The 22,481-nt window shown below is 48.0% G+C and overlaps 2 protein-coding genes and 1 long non-coding RNA gene across 6 annotated transcripts; 2 read left to right on the top strand and 1 right to left on the bottom strand.

Moving 5' to 3' along the window:
• Positions 1–7,201: 7,201 nt before the first annotated feature.
• On the top strand, positions 7,202–7,733 carry LOC101772734 (L10-interacting MYB domain-containing protein). The gene is made up of 2 exons (XM_004972060.1): positions 7,202–7,510; positions 7,605–7,733. Exons 1-2 carry the CDS (start codon positions 7,202–7,204, stop codon positions 7,731–7,733), a joined length of 438 nt encoding a protein of 145 aa, XP_004972117.1.
• Positions 7,734–11,559: 3,826 nt separating this feature from the next.
• LOC111257263 lies at positions 11,560–17,079 on the top strand. Its single transcript, XR_002677684.1, has 2 exons — positions 11,560–11,943; positions 16,732–17,079. It is a non-coding gene; the product is annotated as an uncharacterized LOC111257263 (long non-coding RNA).
• Positions 17,080–17,794: 715 nt separating this feature from the next.
• On the bottom strand, positions 17,795–22,306 carry LOC105914506 (zinc finger BED domain-containing protein RICESLEEPER 1). Of its 4 annotated transcripts, none has more exons than XM_012846586.2 (5): positions 22,165–22,275; positions 21,617–21,793; positions 19,440–21,491; positions 19,263–19,353; positions 17,795–18,090 (listed from the first exon to the last, which is right to left on the bottom strand). In XM_012846586.2, exons 2-4 carry the CDS (start codon positions 21,657–21,659, stop codon positions 19,274–19,276), a joined length of 2,175 nt encoding a protein of 724 aa, XP_012702040.1. In that variant the 5' UTR covers positions 21,660–21,793; positions 22,165–22,275; the 3' UTR covers positions 17,795–18,090; positions 19,263–19,273. The 4 variants fall into 4 exon arrangements, with proteins under 4 accessions (XP_012702040.1, XP_022682805.1, XP_022682804.1 ...); XM_022827070.1 differs by lacking the exon at positions 22,165–22,275 and adding an exon at positions 21,893–22,132; XM_022827069.1 differs by lacking the exon at positions 21,617–21,793 and having other exon boundaries at positions 22,165–22,306.
• Between the last annotated feature and the right edge of the window lie 175 nt (positions 22,307–22,481).

The following is a 22,481-nucleotide window of genomic DNA, read 5'->3' as shown; positions in this document are numbered from 1 at the left end:
CGGCCCCCAGATCCGGCGGCCGGCGGCATCGAGGCCGCCGGCGGCGGGGTCGAGGCGGCAGAGGAAGAGGTGGCGGCGGGGGCGAGGCAGAGGCGGGGAAGGAGGTGGCCGGCGGCGGGGGAGGGGGGGGGGCAAGGCGGAGGCGGAGGAGGCGGTGGCTGGCGGCGGCGGGAGCAAGGCGGAGGCGAAGGAGGAGGTGGCGGCGCCGTGGGGCTGAGCGGAGGCGGCGGGGCCAGCAAGGCGAGGTGGTGGGGCCGGCGAGGTGAGGCGGAGGTGGCAAGGTCGGCGAGGTGGCGGCGTCGGGCGAAGGAGGCGGGGCCGGGCGGAGCATGTGGGGAGGGAGAGAGAGTGCAGAAAGAGAGAGTGCGGGGAGGAGAGAGAAGGGGGTAAGGAGAGGAAAGTGGTATCCAGGAGCATTTTTAGCCCCTTTTATGGTCTCTTTGGGGGCTAAAATTTTTAATCCAAAGTTTAGTTCTTTATCCCGTTTTGCCCACCTGTTTGGATCCCAAGAACTAAATTTTAAGCTAAACGTGCAGAACTAAAATTTAACTCATGGATCAAACACACCCTCTACCGGTACTAACCTGCTCATGCTCGTGTAAGGTTCTCTCAGTCCATGCGAGGCATTCACATACTGGTTGTCTCCACTAGCAGCAGTTTCGGGCGGAGCAGCGCATTAAACCGAGTGTCTGCTGGTGCCACCGGTCTCGCTCTGTTTTATAGGCCGTGCGTGCGGCGTTGGTTCATCCGCTGTCTGGTGTCGTCCGTTCAGAAGGTTGAGACTGGACCGTGCGTCGCAGATCACCGGCGTCGTTATTGCCTTGCCCCCACCCGAAAAAGGAACCGCAGCAGTGGATGCACGTTTCTTGACCTCTCGTGGCCGCCTGCCGGCGAAAAATGGCCAGACCGAGCAGTTGCGCCGCGCCGCACCGGCGTTTATTCCGGACATGCGCCTGACGCGCGCACCGGTTTCCATTCTGCGGCGAGCATGAGAATGAGATTCTTCGCCGTGCTGCCGGTTCACTGGCCGCCTTCTCGTTTCTGCTTCGAATAATATGGGGGGGGGGGGGGGGGGGGGGGGGGTTTGTTTGCGCCGTGCGTCCCAGCGCGGCGAGCAAACTTGGCGGGACGGCGCGTGCGCGCCGGCTGGAACACAAGACCCTGGCACTAGCAGCTGACGATGGGCGACACCGATCCTATCGCAATGCCAATGCGATCAGCCAGGCGCCGTATTTCGTTGGGCAGATGACGGGGATCTTGAACCGAGATCACAGCCGGGGTTAGGCCCCGGACCACGCAGTCACGCACACCTGCGAGGCCGCGACCTGTCGGCGTGGCTGCCCGCCTCCACGTTGCCAACGCGTAGGATCTGGTGAGGGAGCAGCGTCTTTCAGGCGGCGTTATGCACACGAACCGAACACACCCGCGTCCTTGAGATCTGACGAGTCTCACGTTGCTGCGCCGAACTCGACGCTCGACTCGATGGCTCACGGCCTCACGCGGTCACGCCGGCTCCCAAGTCAACACACGCCCGGTGTGCAAGCAACTGGGCGAGTCAACTTGTTCGGTACGGAGTACTAGTTTATGCGTACAGGCTTTTAGTAGCCTCACCATCCTATGATTACATTGTCTCTTCCGATGAGTAAACTATAGTAGCCAGCTCTTCCGGATCTCCAAGGCTGCCGATTCCACGGGACATTTTGTTAAGCTCTGTGGCAGCTGTAGTTGGAAGTGAGCCAGAAATGTAAGAACGGTCTCCCTTTTTGTTGAACCTGCTCCCGTGTTCGGAGCAGGTCAACCGTTTTGACACCTCCCTGAATATACTTGGCCATAGTATCTGTTGAGTGTAAGAAAGCAGAAGTGCTGAATTTTTTTGGATGGTTGACTAATGAACAATGTCAACGGACAAATGAACGTGGACAAGAGGTGGTTGACGAACAATGCACGAGGGAGATCAAGGTCTGAGCGTGGCTTAAGAATCGATCAATCAGGTCGGCATGATTTGATCTCAAGCGGACACGGACAGGGACGGACGCACCAGGTGCTCTGAACCGTGTCATGCTGAGGATCGGAGCAGGGATTGGAGGAGGAGGTGGCTCCAAGTCTTATCCCGAGTAACGAGTACCATGCATGCTTGGAAAGCGTCCATCCATATGTGTGGAATGACGTCGCACCCACCATCTATCAAGTCGCAATGCTTCTCTGCAGCTGTAAAGATGCAACAGTAAAAATTAACTTCGATAAACACAGGGCAGGATGTGCCGTTTTCTCTTGGTACCTTTTTCCGTGTGCTTCACCTGGCATGTCATGCGCCTGCCCTCGATGTTTATCAGCTTGCACTGGCTGCGAGTCAAGCTGTGGGCGCGATAACTTGTTCCAGCTGGAAATGGGACCTTTCTTTTGTGGTCTGAATCTGAGCCAGTTTCAGTTCAGTTCTGGTTCCTTTCAGGTTCAGCCAACGAGTTTTGGTTCTTTCTGAACCTTGAACACAGAAGATCAACTACAAATTACTAGTTTGCTTCCTTATCCTTCACTTGCCGATTAAAAATTCCAGATAAGGGAAGACTCAAAGATGGCCTTGAGCTTCTTGAAACGTCAACCTGGCGTTGACACCGCGGATTGGCTGAGCTTTACTTAATGTTGCTCGAGTCAACCTTGAGAGGACTAAAATAAGGTTAAAGGAAGCGAAGGAAAAAGAGAACCGCATTAACTCAAGTCAATTCCCTCAATGGACATCGACATGTATCGGTCGGCGATGGGCGACGGCGGCAAGCTACTTTTTTCTGACCTCGCCACAGGAATTGACAACTTGGGGGGAGACGAAGTTTTTTTTTGGGGTATAAGGGGGGAGACGAAGTTATTGTTATGGCTTTCCATGGCAGTACTATCCTGATTGCAATTGAAATATCCTCTTGGCCTAACACCATCACAGATCACACTCCAATAGCGCTTATAATTAAACGCAACTGGCTCGAGAGTCGTTACCTGCTGCCGGCCGGGCAACCGGATAAGGCAGCTCGGCCGCTGAACCCTTGAGGATCCGGCAGTTCAGCAGCCAGCCGCTTTTGGTTGGAGCTGCGGCAGGTGTATTGCCGCCTGAGTCAACAAGGCAGTGCTGTCTAAAATAGCAACAAAGATCAAATTTATACTTGAGCATCACGATTTATGTGTTTATGCTTGCAGACATCTAAATAGACAACCCAAATTTATACTTGATTATCACGATTTATGTGTTTATAGATCAATCAAATAGCTTGCAGACATCTAAATAGACAACCCATCTTTTTAGCTATCTATGTGTAACATGACATAACTCGCAGACAACAACTGTCTAAACTGTTGTACGTGCGCTAAAGCCTAAAGCCAGAGGCTCAATCGTGGCCCACTACATGCTAGCGAGTTAGGCTGCGTCAGTTCAATTCGTTTCTGCACTCTGACGGTGAGGCTATGCCGTTCAGCAAATGGCTTCAGCCTCCAGACAAGCTCCGCGTGCCCTTTGAAAGTTGAAAAGCGCTAGCAATGTAGTGTGGCCAGTGTCTAGGTCAGTCCTGATATTATGTATCTTTTTTTTCCAGAGGCTAGGAAGATGTACATGGAATACGGATCAGTAGTTGGAGAAGGTCATCCATTCCCTATGGCATAAAGCTTGTTTCTTCAGAATATGGTTTGTGGATGCTTGGACCTGGATGATTCCTTCCAGATTGTCTGATGATTTGTTTGGCCTAGTTTAAGGCTCTCCACCAAATACCATACACACACATATAGAGAGAGAGTCAGGTTGTGTGTGTCTTTATTCTTTTTCAAGGTTTGGGCTTTTCTAAACTCTACTACAAAAGGCTCATTGGTTTACATGATATAATGACCACTTGTTCTTTACAAAAGCTTCAATTCTGATCCCTCTTGAACCGAAGGAATAAAAAAAGGGAATAAGAAAGAAACGTATGCTGATGTCATGTCTAGCTGGATCCTTAGATTTTTTTTTTCTGGGTGCTTGTTTGGAACAAGTGGAACTTCACATGTAATATGATTTCCGTAGGAGTACTATAAAAGCCTCGTGATCCTAACAGGGTCTACGAATTTGAAAGAGGAAAATCCATATAAATGCGAGTGAATTGCACTACCATTGAAACAAAATACTTGCGTGAAGGGATAAGGACGCAGTACGTACGGCCAGTAAAGGCATTATCTCACTTTCTCGCCCACAAGAATAGTTTCTCCAGAATACCTATATTGTTTTCAGTGACCAGACAAATACGTTTCTTTGTTTTCACTCGCTGCTGGGCTTCAATCAAACGACTTTGCAAGCAGAAACTGTTCGATTGAACACCCGGATTGGGTCCATCCAGCTCCCGAGTCCAAGCATATTGATTAGCTCAAACAACTGGGCCGGAAGCAAGCATTTTTGCTTATTCTGCTGGGTCGTTGTTTGCCCTGGTACGCATCAAACCGGACCAAGTCCAAATATAAGAACCTTAGGCCTAACCAACCATCTTGTTATCTTTGTACTTGCTGATGTGTAACAACAATTGGAGCCCCAGATATAGCTAGAAGAGGAGCCAAACTGGATACAAACATGCCCAGTACAGTCGCCTTGGCGAAGATCGTGGCCACCTCAAAGGCGGAGCCAGGAATTCTAATTAGGGGTCGGTCAAACACGATCAACATATTATTCTAATAACAGGACAGTCAACGTATATATAGATGAAAGTTCAGATTACACTACATAAAACCAATGATAGGGGAAAAAACTATAGGAGCTTGTCTAACTCTACGTGTCCGTATATCATAGAAATCATCAATACGTGTATCAGTTGTGAACTTGCAATCTCCTTCTCAATGTATCAAGCATTCTCTTAGAAAGTCACCCCCAAAACTTTATTTCGAGCCTTTTCTCGTAAAGATTACTCCCTACTCCTTCCGTCCCAAAATACTATTCGTTTTGGCTTTTTTAATACATCTATCTTGCTATGTATCTAGAAACAGTATACATCTATGTACATATTAAAAGCTATGCATTTAAAAAAAAACTAAAAGGAATACTAATTTGGAACGGAGTGAGTACAATCTATCAGCTACATGAAGTCAAAGAACTAAATCAAAGTGAAATTGACTAAACAAAATGGCTTAGCAAACTGTCACCTAGTTACGTGGTAGCATAAGTTGCAAGCAATAAAATGAAATTCATTGGTAGAAATCTTGAGTTCTTGATCTCACTGGATGCTTGAGCCTGATCGACGAGGGGTGATGATTTGGGATTTCGTCCTTATTTCCGGCAATTAGGTCAACGGTCATCTTCGGCCTCGTCACCCATGCAGCTTGCGCCTACGGACCTTGTGTTGTGGTTGTGTGGTAGGGTTAGGGATTCGACAATTATTAGGGAGACGAGGATAGCGGCAAAAGTGTAAAACTACCAGTCCGTTCGGTGCGCTGCAGCTGGCTGCCGTTGGGCTTCGGAGCTCTGGTCTAAGCCGTTCGAGCGGCTGCGCCACCGACGCCCGTCGCTTATCGTGCCTCTCGTCTCCCGTCCTCATCCAAATCCCGCATCTCGCCCCCTCCGTCGCTCCCTCTCGCTCCGGATCCGCTGCCGTCGCTCCCTCTCGCTCCGGATCCGCTCCCTCGCTCGCGCCCGCTGTCCGATGCCGGCGGTCCGTCGCGTCGCCCGCTCCCTCGCGCTTGGCCGCTCGACACCGCCGTCGCTCCCGCATCTCGCCCTCTCCGTCGCTCGCTCTCGCTCTGGATCCGCCGCCGCCGCTCCCTCCGCTCGCCCGCTCCCTCGCTCGCGGCCGCTCTCCGCCGCCGGCGGTCCGTCGTGTCACCCGCTCCCTCGCGCTCGGCCGCTCGACACCGCCGTCGCTCCCGCATCTCGCCCTCTCCGTCGCTCGCTCTCGCTCTGGATCCGCCGCCGCCGCTCCCTCCGCTCGCCCGCTCCCTCGCTCGCGGCCGCTCTCCGCCGCCGGCGGTCCGTCGTGTCACCCGCTCCCTCGCGCTCGGCCGCTCGACGCCGCCGTCGCTCCCGCATCTCGCCCCATCCGTCGCGCTGCCCGCTGGCCGTATCTGTCGATCTGTCATCTCGCCCGGTCCGTCGCGCTCGCCCGTCCGCCGCCGTCGTCGCTCCCAAATCTCGCCCGCTCTCCCCCGCCGTCAGCCCCTCTTGCTCCGTCCCCTGGCAGCCGAGTCCCTCTGTTGGTCGACCTGCAGCAATCGGGTAGATCCGCACGGGAGGCCTCTTCCACGCCGGCGGCGGAGTATTCGGGCCCACCGCAGCGCCGCAGCAACGGGGTCAACGCGGCCGCCAGGGAGCATCGTCGCCGCCAAGCACGGCAGGCGGGATCCGGGCTGTTCGCCATGGCGGCGCTCACAGTGCTCCCCCCCCCCAAGCAACCCCCCACCCCTGACCGCCTGGCAACTAGAGGGCCTGGCAACTAGAGGTGCAGGAGGTCACCCAGAACTTCAAGGTAAGGCTTCTGCTCCATTTTTGGATGCGATAGGGTTGGTTATGCTAGTTGCCTGAGTTCATTGTACATCGATTTTGTAATATGCATTTCATTCGTAAACACCATAGAAGATAGCAACAACTTCTAGCAACAATTAACCACTGGACCAACATTACAAATTATTGCATTACTCTGGCAAATCAAATGGTTAGTATGATTGCATTAAAATAAATAGACAAAGCAACTGATTGAGATTTGAAAGCATGATGTATGAGAAGACTTAACCATTTTGCCGGTGCACTGGACAAAGTAGCCTAAGGACTCACAGAAGAAATTTCCCATTTATCAAATGTTCCTTCAATCTGTCGTGATCACCACTTACCTTCCTTCATCAGAAACTCTATCTTCGTCGGGACTTTGCTCTTGTTTCAATGAATGTAATACTGATCTCTATTTTTGTAATATGTATTTCATTATGGTTGATTGCAGGTACATACTGATCTCTGTTTTTACTGACTTTTCCAGGCGATTGATACAAGCCTAGTAGCAGGCCAACCGCGAGGAAGTACCAATAGTGCCCACACCGGCATCGTCATCCACTTTGTTGTGCTCTCCCCCACCGGTCTGCCCGTACAATTTCCGCCACAAACGTGCCAAGACAACTGCTAAGGCAAGTAACATATCCATTGATGCTGAGATTGTGTACTTGTATGCCTCCTGGTTATCCGTACTTCGGTGCAATATAATTGCAGCTCCTATGTACTCAGATGAATCATAACCATGCCAACTGGGATGAGGGCACGACGAAAACTTTGCTGGACTTGTGCATTGCTCAGAAGAACCAGTTCAATTGGAGCAACAGATGCCTTAGTAAGTTGGGATGGAAGAACGTGTACCGCAGCTTCAACCAACAGACTGGGTTGCATTTGGGCAGCAAGCAGCTGCAGAACAAGCTCAACGCCCTGCGGAGAACATTCCTGAGCTGGACGGCCTTGCAAAACCAATCTAGTTTAGGGCACGACACACAAACTGGTGGTGTTGCTGCTGATCCCACCTATTGGGAGGACGACGAAGCGGTACATCCTATGACAGTCCCATAAGTTAGTCGTCATCTTATTTGTACATTTCTATTTTTGGCCTTGAACATGTACTGTTCCTTGAACATTGCAGGACACCAGTGATGGTGCTGCCCCGCCGAGGTCCCAGCCGAGTTCTGTTAAGGCTCCACCTTTCCTCGAAGAATTGTATGAGTTGTATGGCCATGACCCCCAAGACAGGGGCACCTTGCTGACGACATGAGGTATTCGTGAGGCGACACCTAACGTGGGAACTGAGGGCAATGCAGCGGACTTGGACCAGGACCCCATGCCTGCTAGTAGTGCTCGTAACTTCTCCAAATGGTCGGCCCGGGAATTCTCTGTTGACAGTCCTCGGAAAAAGAGAAGTGGCAGCTTGGAGCAGTACATCAGGGACCTTTCTGAAAGTGTAGCAAAAAGGAGCCAGAAATGTGCTGACCATGCCCAGGGGGAAATGGTCCGTGCAATGCAGCTTATAGAAGAAGATGGTCTACAAGAGGGGTCTTCGCTTTACTGCTAGGCTCTTTATTTATGTACTAAGAACCCGGATTATCGGACGACGTTCACGCAGATGAAAACGAAAGAGGGCCGACTGAATTGGATACAATTCAACTGGGACATGTTGAACAAGTAGTGATTGTGGCATGGCTTTATTTTACTGTAGTGATGTGTACTGATGGGTTTGAAAAATAATGTTTGCACTTGTGTCGGAACAGTAATGTTAGCTTATGTAACATGTCCTGTTCGTTGAACATTTCGTTTTAGTGCTAGTTAAATTCCTTTCAAGTTTAATGTCGTCCATGATCAGCAATTTCTTTCAAGTTAAATGTCGTGATCAGTGATTTCTGTGAAGTGAAATGTCGTCCAGGATCAGTACTTTTTTTAACTTGTGTCAGAACAGTTTGCTTTGAAGTGATTTGGAATTTTGATGTCTCTTGTCTTAACCATTTGGACAGGTAGTTGATTAGCTCATTGGAGGCCCTCAACTCATCACTAGGAGGAGGATTGGTTTAATTCTGCACCAGTTGAAGTAAGGTGGAGAGGCAACTTCACTGGCACTTGACAGGTTCGAAACAAATGCATATGTATAATATGGTGCAACTACAAATGTGTAAGGTGTGTTTGCTGATGCCCCTCCGATTGTGCATGCACAGGTTCAATCAAGTATGAGTAGTGCAGAGGAACCAAACAGTGACACCGGCAGTGACAGCAACTCTGTCGTGTTCGATCTAAAGTGTTTAGCAGCAGCTGCAGCCGCATATGCGGAGGTGAACAGGAGGCAGCGTCCCGTGGTGAACCCACCAGTTGACTTGCCACGCATGACCGGACGGCAATGGGTTGAGCTCAATATGCAGGAAAGGTGGTGGTGCTTCGATAATTTTCGTATGTATCCCGACGTGTTCCTTCAGTTGCATGACATCTTGGTTACCAATCATGGATTGAAAACGTCGCAAGGGGTAGAATCTGTTGAGGCTTTAGGTATGTTTGTGTGGGCGTGTGCGACACAACAGGCTTGTCGTCAAATTAGAGAAAGATTTGACTGGAGTTTGGACACAACTAGTTGGAAGATGGCGCATGAGGCAAATGTAATGTTTTCATTTTCCCAGACAGTAATCGGTCCAAAGGATGCTACTTACTCTAAGGTGAATCATAAGCTGAACCAATATGCACCGTTCTTTGATGGGTGGATAGGTGCTCTAGACGGTACACACGTTCCCGTACAGGTTGGGCGTGAGTCCCGTTTAGATTTTATTAACAGAAAAGGGTGAACTAGCTTCAATGTATTAGCTATAGTGGATATGGACATGCAATTCACGTATGTAGGAGCGGGAAGAGCAGGATCCTGTCATGACATGTCGATATTGCGGGACTGTATGGCAGCACCGAACTACCCTCATCCACAAGCAGGTATGGTACTTGACTAATTACGCACATGACGCTGCAATTGCAAAATTTGGTACACTAATGTTGAATATTTTTGATTATCTGTAGGACGATATTATTTGGTCGACTCGGGCTACGCGGTTCGAGAAGGCTATCTGGGGTCGTATCGAAATACCAGGTACCATTTGGAGGAGTTTAGCAGAAGATCGGTGGACACTTTGGAGGAGAAATTCAACTTCCACCATTCCAGTCTTCGCAATGTGGTCGAACGCGCATTTGGCGTGGTCAAATCCAGGTGGCACATTCTACAGCAAGTTCCACTATATTCTCGAGAGCGGCAAACGAAGCTCGTTATTGCTTGCTTCGCACTCCACAATTATTTGCTGGACCTTGCCGATGCAAGTACTGCAGGTTCAAACATGGTGCGAACTCTGGACTATGGGGTGTCCGAATGGGTGGCAGCAAATGCTACTCCTGATATGGCCCGTGTACGAGATTGGATTGCGGCGGGAATCTCTTTGATGTAAATGATGGGTGTATGCTGTGTATGTTAATGTTGTAATGTGTATGTAAGCAATTGTACTAGTTGTTGTGTATGTTCGTACCTTCCATTGTGTTGGTTAAGTTTGCGCGACAAAATTTGAATGTTGTACATCCTTTTACCGTTACAAATTTAAATTTGAAATGTAGCAGCGCATCCGTAGGGAAAACAGGCCGAAAAATCCTAAGTAGCAGCTAGCAGCGCTGGGCAGCAGCTTCTCCTGCCGCTGATCAGCTGAAGCCACAAAAAGCAGCTAGCAGCTGCGCTGCAGCCGCTTGCAGCAGAAGCCAGCAGCGGCAGCCAGCTGCAGCGCTGCTGAACGGCCTGCACGTGACTGCGACCTGTCACGTGCTTTTCCCTGCATCATTTTTTTCTGAGGAACCTATGGCGGGCAAAGTGCCAACCTGAACAATTATATTACGCATGCCCGTATACACAGATTTGAGAAATGGAGAAAATGAAAGAGAAAGAAATGTTGGTATCACCCCACTACATCAGCTATCCTTACACTCCATTGCTATATTCGATGAGGCGGGGTATCACCACCTCATCAGGCATGCCGAAGTCGCACGACCGTGAAATGGTTTAGGACCTTGTTTAGTTTCTAATTTGGGAGTGGTAAAATTGGCATTTTACCATAAATGCGTAACTGTAGCATTTCGTTTGTATTTGTGAATTATTGTCCAAATATTGACTAATTAGGCTCAAAAGATTCGTCTCGCAAAGTACAACAAAACTGGGCAATTAGTTTTTGATTTCGTCTACATTTAGTACTCCATGCATGTACCACAAGTTTGATGTGATGGGAAATCTTTTTTTTGCATAGTGTCAAAGTTGGAATTTTAAGGGAATCTAAACAGGCCTAGGTGCTGGAACCACACTTGACAGCCTACCCGTGCTACCAGGGGCCTGAACCCTAAACGATTCAAAACAGAATCAAAGAAAGTCGCCCTCAAAATCTTTCCCAATCTCTTGGGATTCGGGCCCCTCCCATACAGTCACAGGCCTTTCCCGTTTCCTGCGACAGGCGATAAAAGCAAGCAAAGGCAGGCAGGGGAGGGGGGCCACACCTGCCGCGGCACCGGCAGGGTTCAGACACAAGACAGAAGAGAGAGAGACTTCAGACTCTCGGCTGCAGCAGCAGAGGGGGCATTCTACTAGCAAGAAAAGACTCGCTACCGCCGCTACTGCCCGTTGCTGCTTTAAAGCGACGTGCACACCGCGCACGCGCGACGCCGGAACCGAGCTCCGCCTTGATCTTGCTCGGCGGCTCATGCTGGCGCCTGTCTGGCCTCGACGCCCGGCAACCGGCATGCACAAGCAAGACCCACGCCCAGCTGCCAGAGGGCAAGGGAGGGATGCTTTGCTTTCTCGGAGGCCTAGCCGCCTGATCCTCCTGTGAGATCAGAAGCGCCACGGCTCAACGCCGAGAACCAGCATCGGCAAGTCGGCAGAGGGTTGCTACACGCATGCGTACACTGGTATTACTACACGGGGGAGAGAGAGAGAGAGAGAGAGAGAGAGAGAGAGAGAGAGAGAGAGAGAGAGAGAGGTGCTGCTCGCGTGTGGGCGCGCGCTGCTGCGGCGCTGGCAGCGAGCACTGTGCAGCCGCGCACAGGCTCGAGAAAAAGCAGCGGAAATAGCTGACAGCCATGGCTCATTTGCTCCCTCCTTTCCTTTTGCCCCTGCTCGTTCTCGCTTCTCTCTCTCAGGGGACCCCTCTCTCAGCCATACAGAGCACAAACAGTAGTAGGCTGCCCCTTCCAGTTGCTTGGTTTTAACTCCGCTTTCCTTGTTTGGGAGACACACGGGCCTCCCCCTGCCCACCTCGCGTGCTCCCTTGTCGTTCCTCGCTTCCCCGCCGCCCCCAGCCCCAGCAGTTGCCGTGCTCGCCCGAGCCAGTGAAAGGCCGTCGAGGACCAGCAGCATGGCCGCGGATGGGCCCCACGGAGCTCCAAGGAGACCGCCATGGCCGCCTCGACACCACGGGGTGGATGTGGAGGAGGAGGTGAGCCCCGCTACCTAGACTTTTGGTTCCAAGTCCCAAGTCTCCGGTGCCACTGCATTTCCATCGCGCTGTCTTTGTTGTTCTTGCGCTTGTTGAGCTGTTCTTGTTCATGGCCAAGTTCCAACTTCCAAGTAGGTTTGCATTTCAGGGGCTTCTTGGAAGCACATAGATGAATCATGAATGCTATTTCTTTAGATAGGCATGGCCGCATGGGTGTACTCCTGCATGGCTGCATGGTCAAGTGGAGGTGGAGGGGTAGCTAATCTTCTTTCGCAGCATGACTTTGTTGAAATTAGCTAGCATGAACGGGAGATTCATGGATCCGGGATTCCGGGTTACCAAGATGAACCACCTTTTGTTTTAGAGAAGATCACAAGATGAGCTACTCCAAGTACTTGTTGTATATTTTGAGTTGACTGTTGGATTGGTTATTTCTTTGTAAGTATACAATCCAACAACACCTGGTTGCAGATTGGTGGTCACATTTTTGGTTGGGCCGCTCAGATGCTTGATAGATTTTGTTGGTGAATAGGTAGTTCAGCACCGGACTGTTAGCTGCCTTTGCGCAGCCACCGGGAAGCCCTTGTGTCATTATTTCGCATAGGCTTCATATAGACGATAATCTAAGAGCCTTAGGTCGTAGATTCTGGTTCTGAAATGAGCTTTTGGCCTGGTTTGTGGTATATTTAACTCCTCGAAGCTTACACGATTTTACACGTGTCAGGAGTCAGTGTAAGGAATAACCTAAGAGGGTGAGGGGTGAACTAGGCAACTTAAAACCTTAACCTATGACTTTCACTACTTTTACAAATCATGCTATCAAGATGTGCAACTATGGTTGATCTAGTGTGAAATTCTCGTCCCAAAATAAATTTTGCAACGTATAGCCAATCCTAGCAAGCTAGTATACTAAGAAAGTAATGGTACACAAGTTGCAAGTATGAAATGCGGAAATGTAAAGGAGGGGATGAGGAGAAGCAAACTCTTGACACGATGATTTATCCCGTGGTATCGGTAGGCACTAAGCCACCACTAGTCCACGTTGTTGAAACACTTACACAAGAGTATTGCTTTCTGATCACCAAGTCTCTTCCGGGACACCCCTTGACTTGCCACTAAGGCTTGGCCACTAAGGCTCACGCCAAGTTTTTTGATCACCTTGATGCCGTCTCCACTAAGGAGCTTCTCCATGAAGGAAGGGGGTCTCCACGTCCTCCGCACATAGTCGTCGACGTCACTCCACACTAAGTCGGAGGGTGGAAGACTTGTCGGCGAGCCGCCAAGACTCCAAGGCGCCAGCACACCTTGTACAATGGTGGTTCACTCTAGAACCTAATCACAAGGTAGGCACACCTTGCACTCTCTCTTCTCTAGGCCTATCCTAGCACTAATCACTCTCCTAAGCTTGTGCTAAGCCTTTGATGAATCACTTAAGCACTTTTGGTAGTTTGGATGTGTTCTTGATGTGTCTTGCTCTTCAATGGACTCCTGCACACTTTAACTTCATCCAACAACGTCAAATGGGCGAGTGGAGGGGGTATAAATAGCCCAAGGCATCAAAGAGTAGTTGCTCCAACGGCTAGTTAAAGTGTACCATCGGATGTTCCGATAGTCTATTTTGGCATGCATCGGAACATCCGGTGCAACTAGCCGTTGGCTCCTCCACGGCCAACTTCTTCAAGAATTCATCTGACGCTTCATTCGATGCCTCCATCGGATCATCCGGTGCTAATGGTTTTCTGGCCAAAACCTCTCTGGAACTTCCCGAAGTATATATGTTTCGTCCGGCGCTTCCCTTGGCCTACCATTGGATCATCTGGTGCTATAGTTTTTTTTTCGTCTTCCAAGCCTTCCCCTCAGAATTCATCCGAAGCTACTAGAAAACAGGGCATCAAAACATCCGTTGGTCTTGACTTAGACAGTCACCTGCAGTTGTACCAATTCGTCTGATGCTTGCTCCGACGGATCATCTGATGGTACTGATTTTTCTGAGTTCAATACCGTCACTTGCACACCAAAGATACCGTTATTTGGATTTTTCTCTGTCATTTGGACACTTGAATACCATAGAATAATTCTAGATACCATAGCTTGCTCACTTGAATACCATAGCTTGGAAACTTGAATACCATGATTTGGACCTTGCCATGATTTGGTTTGCATTCTTAGGACCTTGAAAACCTACAAGGTACATGCTAGACAAGGCATTAGTCACATAACTATGTTGTCACTCAATCACCAAAATCACAAACTATGGCCTAATGGGGCCATGTTCGCTACAGTAGGTCTGAACTCAGCTCAAATTTAGTTTTAATCCTCTTAAAGAAAAATCAATCGTCATGTCAAGCTTTTGTGGGATGAAATTAGCGTGACCTTGTGATGTGCATTGCCTTATGGTGATCAGGATTAGAATGCCACTGTTTCTCAATTGCCTTTTCGTCAGTGATCATTTTTTTTTGGGGGGAATGTCAGCGATCATTGAGCGTTTTCCTTTCGAGACTAACACCTTTGGTTTTAGTTTTCATACTGAAATAACAATCTTACAGTTGGTGTTTGCAATTTTGCATTCTGATCGTTACAACCCAGTAACAAACTAAATAAAAGTAATAATAAATACAAGGCAATGCTCATAATATCTCTTGAAACAAACTAAGTACAAATAGTTGTAGTTTGCTTTCTGATGTTTACAAACCAGAGCTTGACTTCTCAATACAAAGTCAGAAAATCATCTTTTAAGTGCAACAAATTGTTCACATGGACCATCACTAAGCCGTGACTTTAATTGCTTGTGTCATTTTTACTTTTGATTTTATGTACTACAGCATTGAATTGCACACCAGATAGTATGCAGATTTGATAGATTTTTGTGGACCCTAAGGCCCTTATTTGAACCAATTGTCTTTGCCTTTTCCATGTACCTGATCTGCGCGCCCTATTTATGGGCCTCCCAGTTAGGCCATGGGCCACCAACTTCCTTAATAGCCATCAGTGTTTGCTCTTTGTTCTTTGCTTTTTATGAGTGTCCTAACAAACTATTTTGAAAAGCGTTGCCTTATTTGGTGACTTTAAGATGCTAACAAAAGGAACTTGTAGTACAAATATTTTTCTGCACTCTCAGCGTTCTGTTACAATCAGTGCTTTCATACTTCATAAAATTTGATTGTCAAAATGTACATATTGGCTAGATGAAAACTGTATTACTAGTATGGCATCAAGAATATTAGTACAAAGTTCTGAAAATTGATGGGCAATATTTTACCTTACACACTGTGAAAGGTATGACAGGTTTTCTGATTTTTGATAATTTTTTTGGAGAGAGAGTGTCAGCTTTGTTAACCTATGTTGTTGACATGTAAATATGGTACCAAATCTTCTTTAGCTTCAATTGATATCTATTGCATCAATCGTTTCCGTATGCAATCAGCCCTTGGCACGACTATGCACCTTGCTGAATTTGAAAGAAGGGTCTGCCTGCCTCACACATATTTTTCTCTCTCTCTCCCTACACCTGAATCTTAGTTCGTTGGATCTGAATCAAGGTTGTGATCAACTCTTCCTCTCTATTATCTCCTCCCACCCCTCTCTAGCCTTATCCACTCACACATCCTCCGTGCACCCGCACCCCATCCTCCTCCACCACCATCCTCGAGCCCTTCCCTCCCCGACGATGATGGGCGCTCGCCCCCACCGCTATCTTCGTGTCCGGTGGCTCCTGCTGCCAGATCCGCCGCTTGTCATGACTGCTCCCACGCTAACTCGTCGCCAGTGCTCGCCTCTGCCGCCTACACCGCCTAACTGGGGGTTCACCATTGGCCCACCGCCCAACCATGGATCCACCACCGCCCCACCACCCCTGATGCGTGGGGCCACCTCGCCTCTCCACCCCTACCACCACCGTCAGCTACCGTGCTGCCCATGAGCTCCCTCTAGGTCCGCCGGGCACAGGTACCCCGCCTTCCCCAAACCCTAGTAGTTGCCGGATCTAGAGCAAAAAAAAGGGAATAGATAGGAATGAATATGAGAGATAAATTCCTTGGTATGGTATAGCAAAACCTTTGAAATGAAATGCAAGATCTAATTCTTTGCTGATGCGTGCAAATGTTTTGTATTACACCGAATGGGCAATAAAAAAAATTCGGGTGTATGAGAGATAAAATGCCTGGGTGTGCTATAGCAAAACTCTAGGAAAGGAATGCAAAGGTGGAAACTAATTCTTTGCTGATGTGTGCAAATATTTTGTATTACTTTACCGAATAGGCAATTTTCTGCTACAAATAGTTTGTATTACTTTACCGAATGGGCGATTTTCTGCTACAATGAAGTATTAGAGTGTGTAATGACTAATTAGTTACTATCACGCACCTTCTTTTTGTGTGCTTCCTGTAAGAGTTCCCCTGTGATTTTCCTGGGGAAACACATTTAGTCATTACTGATAGCTCAAATCTGTACTATCTATCACCATGTTTAAGTAGTGTTCGACATGAACATTTGTATCCCTGTCGATCAGGCTTAACCTATAATACTAATACCGTTCGATCAGGCGGCTGGCCTGATATCCCTGTTCCTACTATGCGTTTGTTTCCTCACCTGTAAAAAAAAAAAAAACTCGACCGGCAGGGAAAAGACTGTCCCACAGCATTGCACTGATAAGAAATCTCAGCCAGATCTCCCGAACCCCGACTTCACCTTATAGGGCTGCACGGTTCGGCTTCACCTTATAGGACTGCACCGTAACTTGTGATATACTGTATTTGTATTTGCTTGACACTGCTGGTTGCCCTCTTGCAGGCCCAAAAGGTCCATGGTGATCTGTTGAGGGCAGCCTGATGATTGCCAATGGCGACGCGGCGACGCCATCTCGCCGAGGGAGGAGGGCATGGCTGGAGAAGTTGGGAATGAAGCGTCTTGGTCCGGGAGCGTATACATAGTAATTTTTTTTTGCGAGTAATATCGATAATATACCAGATAAATTTTCCAGTTTTTCAGTCAGAGGTTATTTCAACCATATCAGTAGCTAGTTGTAAGCTAGGCAAAATTCTTTCCGTGGCGAACTGTCAATTCGGCTGGAACTGCAAATTGCCTCTCCAGGATGGGCACCATTCAGAATCAGAACGCGTTTGTTCTTTTGCTATCCTAGTGAATTCCTGGTTCACCTCAATAACTCGTTCGAGCGGCAGGGTGGCCGTCCTGTGCCTGACCGGTGGGTGACCGCGCTGTGGCGCGGCGACGGTGGCGCTAGCGTGTGTCAGCACTTGCCTCGGTTCTCGGCGCGGGGCGTGTTGTTGTACCGTCTGTGAGCTGAGATTCAGCCGGTTCAAATCTCCCATGGTGAAAAAGAAGATAGATTTGGCTCAAATCGTACGAATCCTCGGATGTCTTGGCAACGTGCGTACATTCGTACTCTTGGATTCACATCTTTTCACACTGTCAAAGTTCTCAAGGCAAGAGTGGATAATTCTTCAGGCAGCAAGCAAACCAGTGTGCTCCTAGCTAACAGCGTACAGGAAATTTGAAATCGCCAGCCAAATAGGTAATGTGAATAACTTTCGAGTCTTTACCATCTGGGAAACATCACTTCGTCGTCTACCGTCAGCTATGCCACCCTTTCCGACGGCGCCCTCTTGGCAGGTGCTGCTCTGTCGCCGTTGTAGGTTCAAACCAGGCATGGTTGGCGGTTGGGACATGCTACATCCTTTTCTGACGGCTATGCTTACCATTTTACTTGGATAATGTGATCATATGATTATGAAATGCCAGTTAAATGTATGCCCACCTCAAGTTTCTCATAGCCTTGGACAGCAGGAATTTGGTTCCATACTTCCATCTATCATGAATGCCTCAAGGAGCACTCTGAATACTTGCAATGGCCTTGTGAAACCTTACGGCAAATAGTTTGGGCTATTTGAGCAGCACAATACATATCAAGTCATTCATGAATACATGGTAGGCTGTTTTCAATGGCAGTAGATGGCTGGATCACGTTAGCCTCCTTCATGGAGGGCGACTCTAGGAGTTCATTGTACAGATCAACATCTAGATCTAGAACGATGCATTTACAGTAGAGTACTGCTGGTTCTTGGACGATAGATTAAGTAGTAGCCATGCCGCCTTCGGTCTTCTCAAAAGCCTCCTTTCAGTATGTCCACTCTGGACAATTTTAAATTGGTTAGGATGATGAACTCATGATACTAAAAAAAGGCAGGAAAAGCATTTGATAATTCAGGTAATATAAAGGCTCTAGGATATTACAGACACAAAGAGTGACACTGACTCTGCATTAATAAGCTAAAATACATATTTGTAATGCTTACTACTATCAAGGTGCCAAATAGTTCTAAATAGTTCTATACACAAACGTTGTACTCCGGTAGGCAAATATGCATCTGTACATTTTCCATTCTTAAACAACCTACAAGTAGCACCCTATGATAATTTTACAGGCTTTACAGTACCATAATAGTTCCAGACATAATTTAGGTTCAAACGCCTAGTAAGAAGTAACCAGAGCCTTGCAGTGTCATGCATCGATCAAAGAATCACTCCTAAGAACAAGAAGGTGGATCCAATGGTATAAAACAAAATGCGAATTGACACGTCACCATAACCATGAGGACTATCCTTGTACTAAAAATATAATTGATTGTTGCTTCAAGGAGGATAGATAAATTTGCATTAAAACAATGACTGAAAGTAAATGATTATTTTTAAAATTAAAGACATAGCTTAAACTAGTTGGCTTCAAGAATTTAATAGCTATGGCCTGGAGGTCTCAGTTCCTGCAATGGTGCTCCTAGTTTCCAACAGCTAATAAAATAGTTTTGCAGGACTCTGTAAATAGGGACCATGCAGTACAAACATGAAACATGAGCTTAGATGCACAGATAACATACCCACAATTAGTTATATTATGACAACTGTTGTTATAAGCACACAACTTTATTTATACATAATTTTTTCGGTAAAACTTGTCAAGTATATTGGATTGCCAATGTATACTATTTTCAGGAGGTTGTTATTCTATTCTCATCTTTTGAGGACATAAGCTAACTACCACTCTACAAACTTTGCAAATTCTAGAACTACTATATTGTTAAACACCTTAACTGCGCCTCATAGATTTGTGCTTTAGTGCTTGAGTTTTTCCCATGCAGACAAACAAATGCCAAGAAAGTATACACAACTAGCTTCTGCGAACTTTTCTTATAAAAGATCTCTTAAGTCAATTTTTTTTCTCAGCAGAATATCTCGTGCATGCACAAATTCAACAAAGGATAAGATAAAATGATAGTATTCAAAATAATTGGAAAGCAGTGCAGTACCTCCAATGTATTCACCTATTTTGGCTTGGCACCACAATCAGTTCGTCACCGTGCGGTGCTCCATCATTTGTTTGACCACTTAAACCAGCAACTGCAGAAGCACATGGGAAATGGTTATTAAGTAAACATCAATCTTTGCAACAGCTAGACAAAGTATCTGCTAAAACTCAGTGATACCTTCTGGGTCTTCCTGTAACCAATCTTGTGCACACACTAATCCCTGAACCGTTGAAGGGTCCATAGTACTGAGATACTCATTTAGTGTACGGGCTTCACTGTCCAAAGGGATGATAGATACAGGAATAGCTAAAATATCACGAGCCATTTGTGAAAGTACAGGATACTTGGCTGCAAAGGTCTTCCACCATCCCAGGATGTCAAAATTATCCTGATTTCCCTCTTTTTGACGATAAACTGCTTCCTCAAGATACATATCCAAGTCAGACTTCAAGGATTGGCCTGATGATGTCTCTTGTATATACTGATCAAGTCCTCGTCGAGCATCAGATAATGTGATACGAGAGAAGGTCTTCGAATCATCCCCATTGCTGTACATAGAGCCCATGCCAGAGCTACTGTTTCTAGAGTAACAGAGAACAGATGGATTCTTCCATGAATCTGATGACTGGTGTTTGTAATCATTATACAAATTGTTAAAAGTATTCTGGATGACATCTAGCATTGTCTTCGCTGTAAATTGCTCATCAGCATAAATGAGCCGAAAGAAGTATTCGAGGGACTTCATCTTGTAACGAGGATCAAGAATAGATGCAAATGCCATTACAGGCCTTGTGAGATCCCAGTAGCCCTCAAATTTAGAAAGCATCTGACCAGCGACTTTGGCAACAACAGGAGATGGACTATTGCGCCAGGTTCTCAAAAGCACATGGATCTCGCACATCTCATTAAAATAGAGGTTTGCAGTTGGATTTTCCACCGGAAACTTCTCCATAGCATGGTAGACTACATCTAGTATTTCAGTGAGGGCTTTCACATCAGCCCAGTCAGAAGCAGCCAGAAAAACATCATAGTGCCCTTCCTGTTCTGCCAGGCGCACAAGCACATCATGATAGTAACATGCTGACTCAAACATTATGTAAAGGGACGACCAGCTATCAGGAGAATCAACAACTAACAGCTTTTGATCCATATGCAGTAGCTTTGAGATATCTTGAAACTTTTGGAACCTTTCAAACTTGACATAGTTAATCATCTTGCGAACTCTATCGGTTATATCCGATGCATGTTCCCAGCTTTCTTGGACAGTGAGATTTAGAATATGCGCACAAGAGCGTACTTGGAACAAATCTCCATTTAATAGAAGTCTCCTGGGCTGCAAAACTCTGAGAAGCTCTCTGGCAACAAGGTCACCACCACTGCAGTTGTCTAGTACAACAGCAGCTAGTTTTCTGTCAATACCCCAACTATGCAACTTCTCTACAATGAGATTAGCAATCTGATCAACTGCAAAAGGTGCCTCCATATGCACAAAGTTAAGAATTTTTTTCCTAATTTTCCACTCATCATTGGCATGATCAATGTAGTGGCAGGTCAAGCACATGTATTCCATCTGTGTATTTGACTGCCACATATCAACTGAGATGCTAACCCGGCAGGGGATCTTCAAGAGAGAATCCTGTAGCTTAAGCTTCTCACCTTCATATATTTCCATGCTATCAGCCCTCACCATGTCATACGACACCATCCTAAACTGAGGCTGAAGGTTCTTGACAAACTTTTGGAAGCCCACATCATCTACCATAGAAAACCGGTAGCCATGCTGAACAATCATGTGCACAAGGTCTCGGCGGCTGAGTTCTTGATCAAAGTGTGCGCCCTCATTATCATTGTCCTCGCCCGAGGCATGGCCCTCACCAGATCGCCCATCAGCAGAGGATTTGTTGTGGTGAATACGGCGCACGACAAGCTTCCGGCGCTTACCAGCACGTCGTGTGGAGGTAGTCATGCAGATGGCGAGGTGGTTGCGGAGGTGCGTGGTGCCTGACCGGCTAGTCGCCGTGAGCTGCTTCTTGCAGTGGTTACAGACAGCGACGCAGTTTCCATCGGCACGGCGCTCCTTTGTGAAGTCCTGCCAAACCGCAGACCGCAGCTTGCGCGCACGAGGATTGTGAACCGCAGGCGCAGGCACCACCACATTGCTCACTGGGCCAGCAATCGGCACTTCCATTGCTACTGGCTCCAGCATTTTACCGCGTACACGATCACCCACTGCAGCAAATCCAGAGAAGCACATCATACAACAATAGCAAAGGAAAAAAGCTCTCAATTTTCTCTCTTTACCAGAAAAAGAAGAGCAACAAAATCCAATACTGAATGCATATATCCAACTGTACCTTTTGTCATACACTGGAACGCAATTGGTAGCCTTTCACCCATAATAACCAGACCAAAATCTTGCCGAGCTCCCTCCTAACTCACGCAAAGCTAGCTTGAATGCAAGCACATAGCTACGTCTCTGCAGAGACTGCTGGTATGCTTAGCAAGCACATTGCACAAGCACTACTGAACGCCTATGACACCAGAGACACCATTAATGTTTGCTCCAAAAATGCAAGCTGCCATGCAGTTTAGTGGAAGAGAAAAAACACAAGCACCCCCACCAAATACACCTTACGCATCCCGCGCAGATCCCCAATCCCACAAAGCTACCACACAATCAACTGCAGCAAGCAAGCGGCCTCGCATTCCCCCGCCAAATCGGAGCCCAGAGGGTCCAATCCCCACACACTCGAACAGTCAAACCCCAGGAATCGGGCGTGAAATGGCCCGCAGACCGTGCCTTTTAGCTAGGGTTTATGGCCCGGGTAAGCGGATCCGGTAAGGGGGGAACAGGCAGGAGGAGGAGGGAGAGGATACCGGGTGGGGGGAGTGGGAGACTAACCTCGGCGGTGGCGGCCGGCGGCGAGCGGTGGTGGATCGGGGTCGGGGGGAGGCGACCCGTAACCCGATCCGGCGGGAGGACTTAGCAGATCGGAGCCGGGGGCGAGGCAGCGTGGGTTGCGACCCATTCGGGCGTGCGGGGTCGTTGGTTTTGCTTGCGGCGGCGGGTTTCGGGTCCGGGCCTGCGCAAACGGACGGCTGCGATGCGACCCAGGCGACCGCGATGTGGTACGGTGGTTGGGTGCTCGGGTTGGGGCTGGGCGCACGCGCGGAGGCGCTGCAAACGGAATCCAAGCCCGTTGACGGAATAGTTTGGGT

The sequence above is a fragment of the Setaria italica genome, chromosome V (genome assembly GCF_000263155.2).
Source record: "Setaria italica strain Yugu1 chromosome V, Setaria_italica_v2.0, whole genome shotgun sequence".
NCBI classification, from domain to species: Eukaryota; Viridiplantae; Streptophyta; class Magnoliopsida; order Poales; family Poaceae; genus Setaria; species Setaria italica.
The sequence above is the reverse complement of the archived record's forward strand: the minus strand, read 5'-3'. Positions and strand labels throughout refer to the sequence as shown.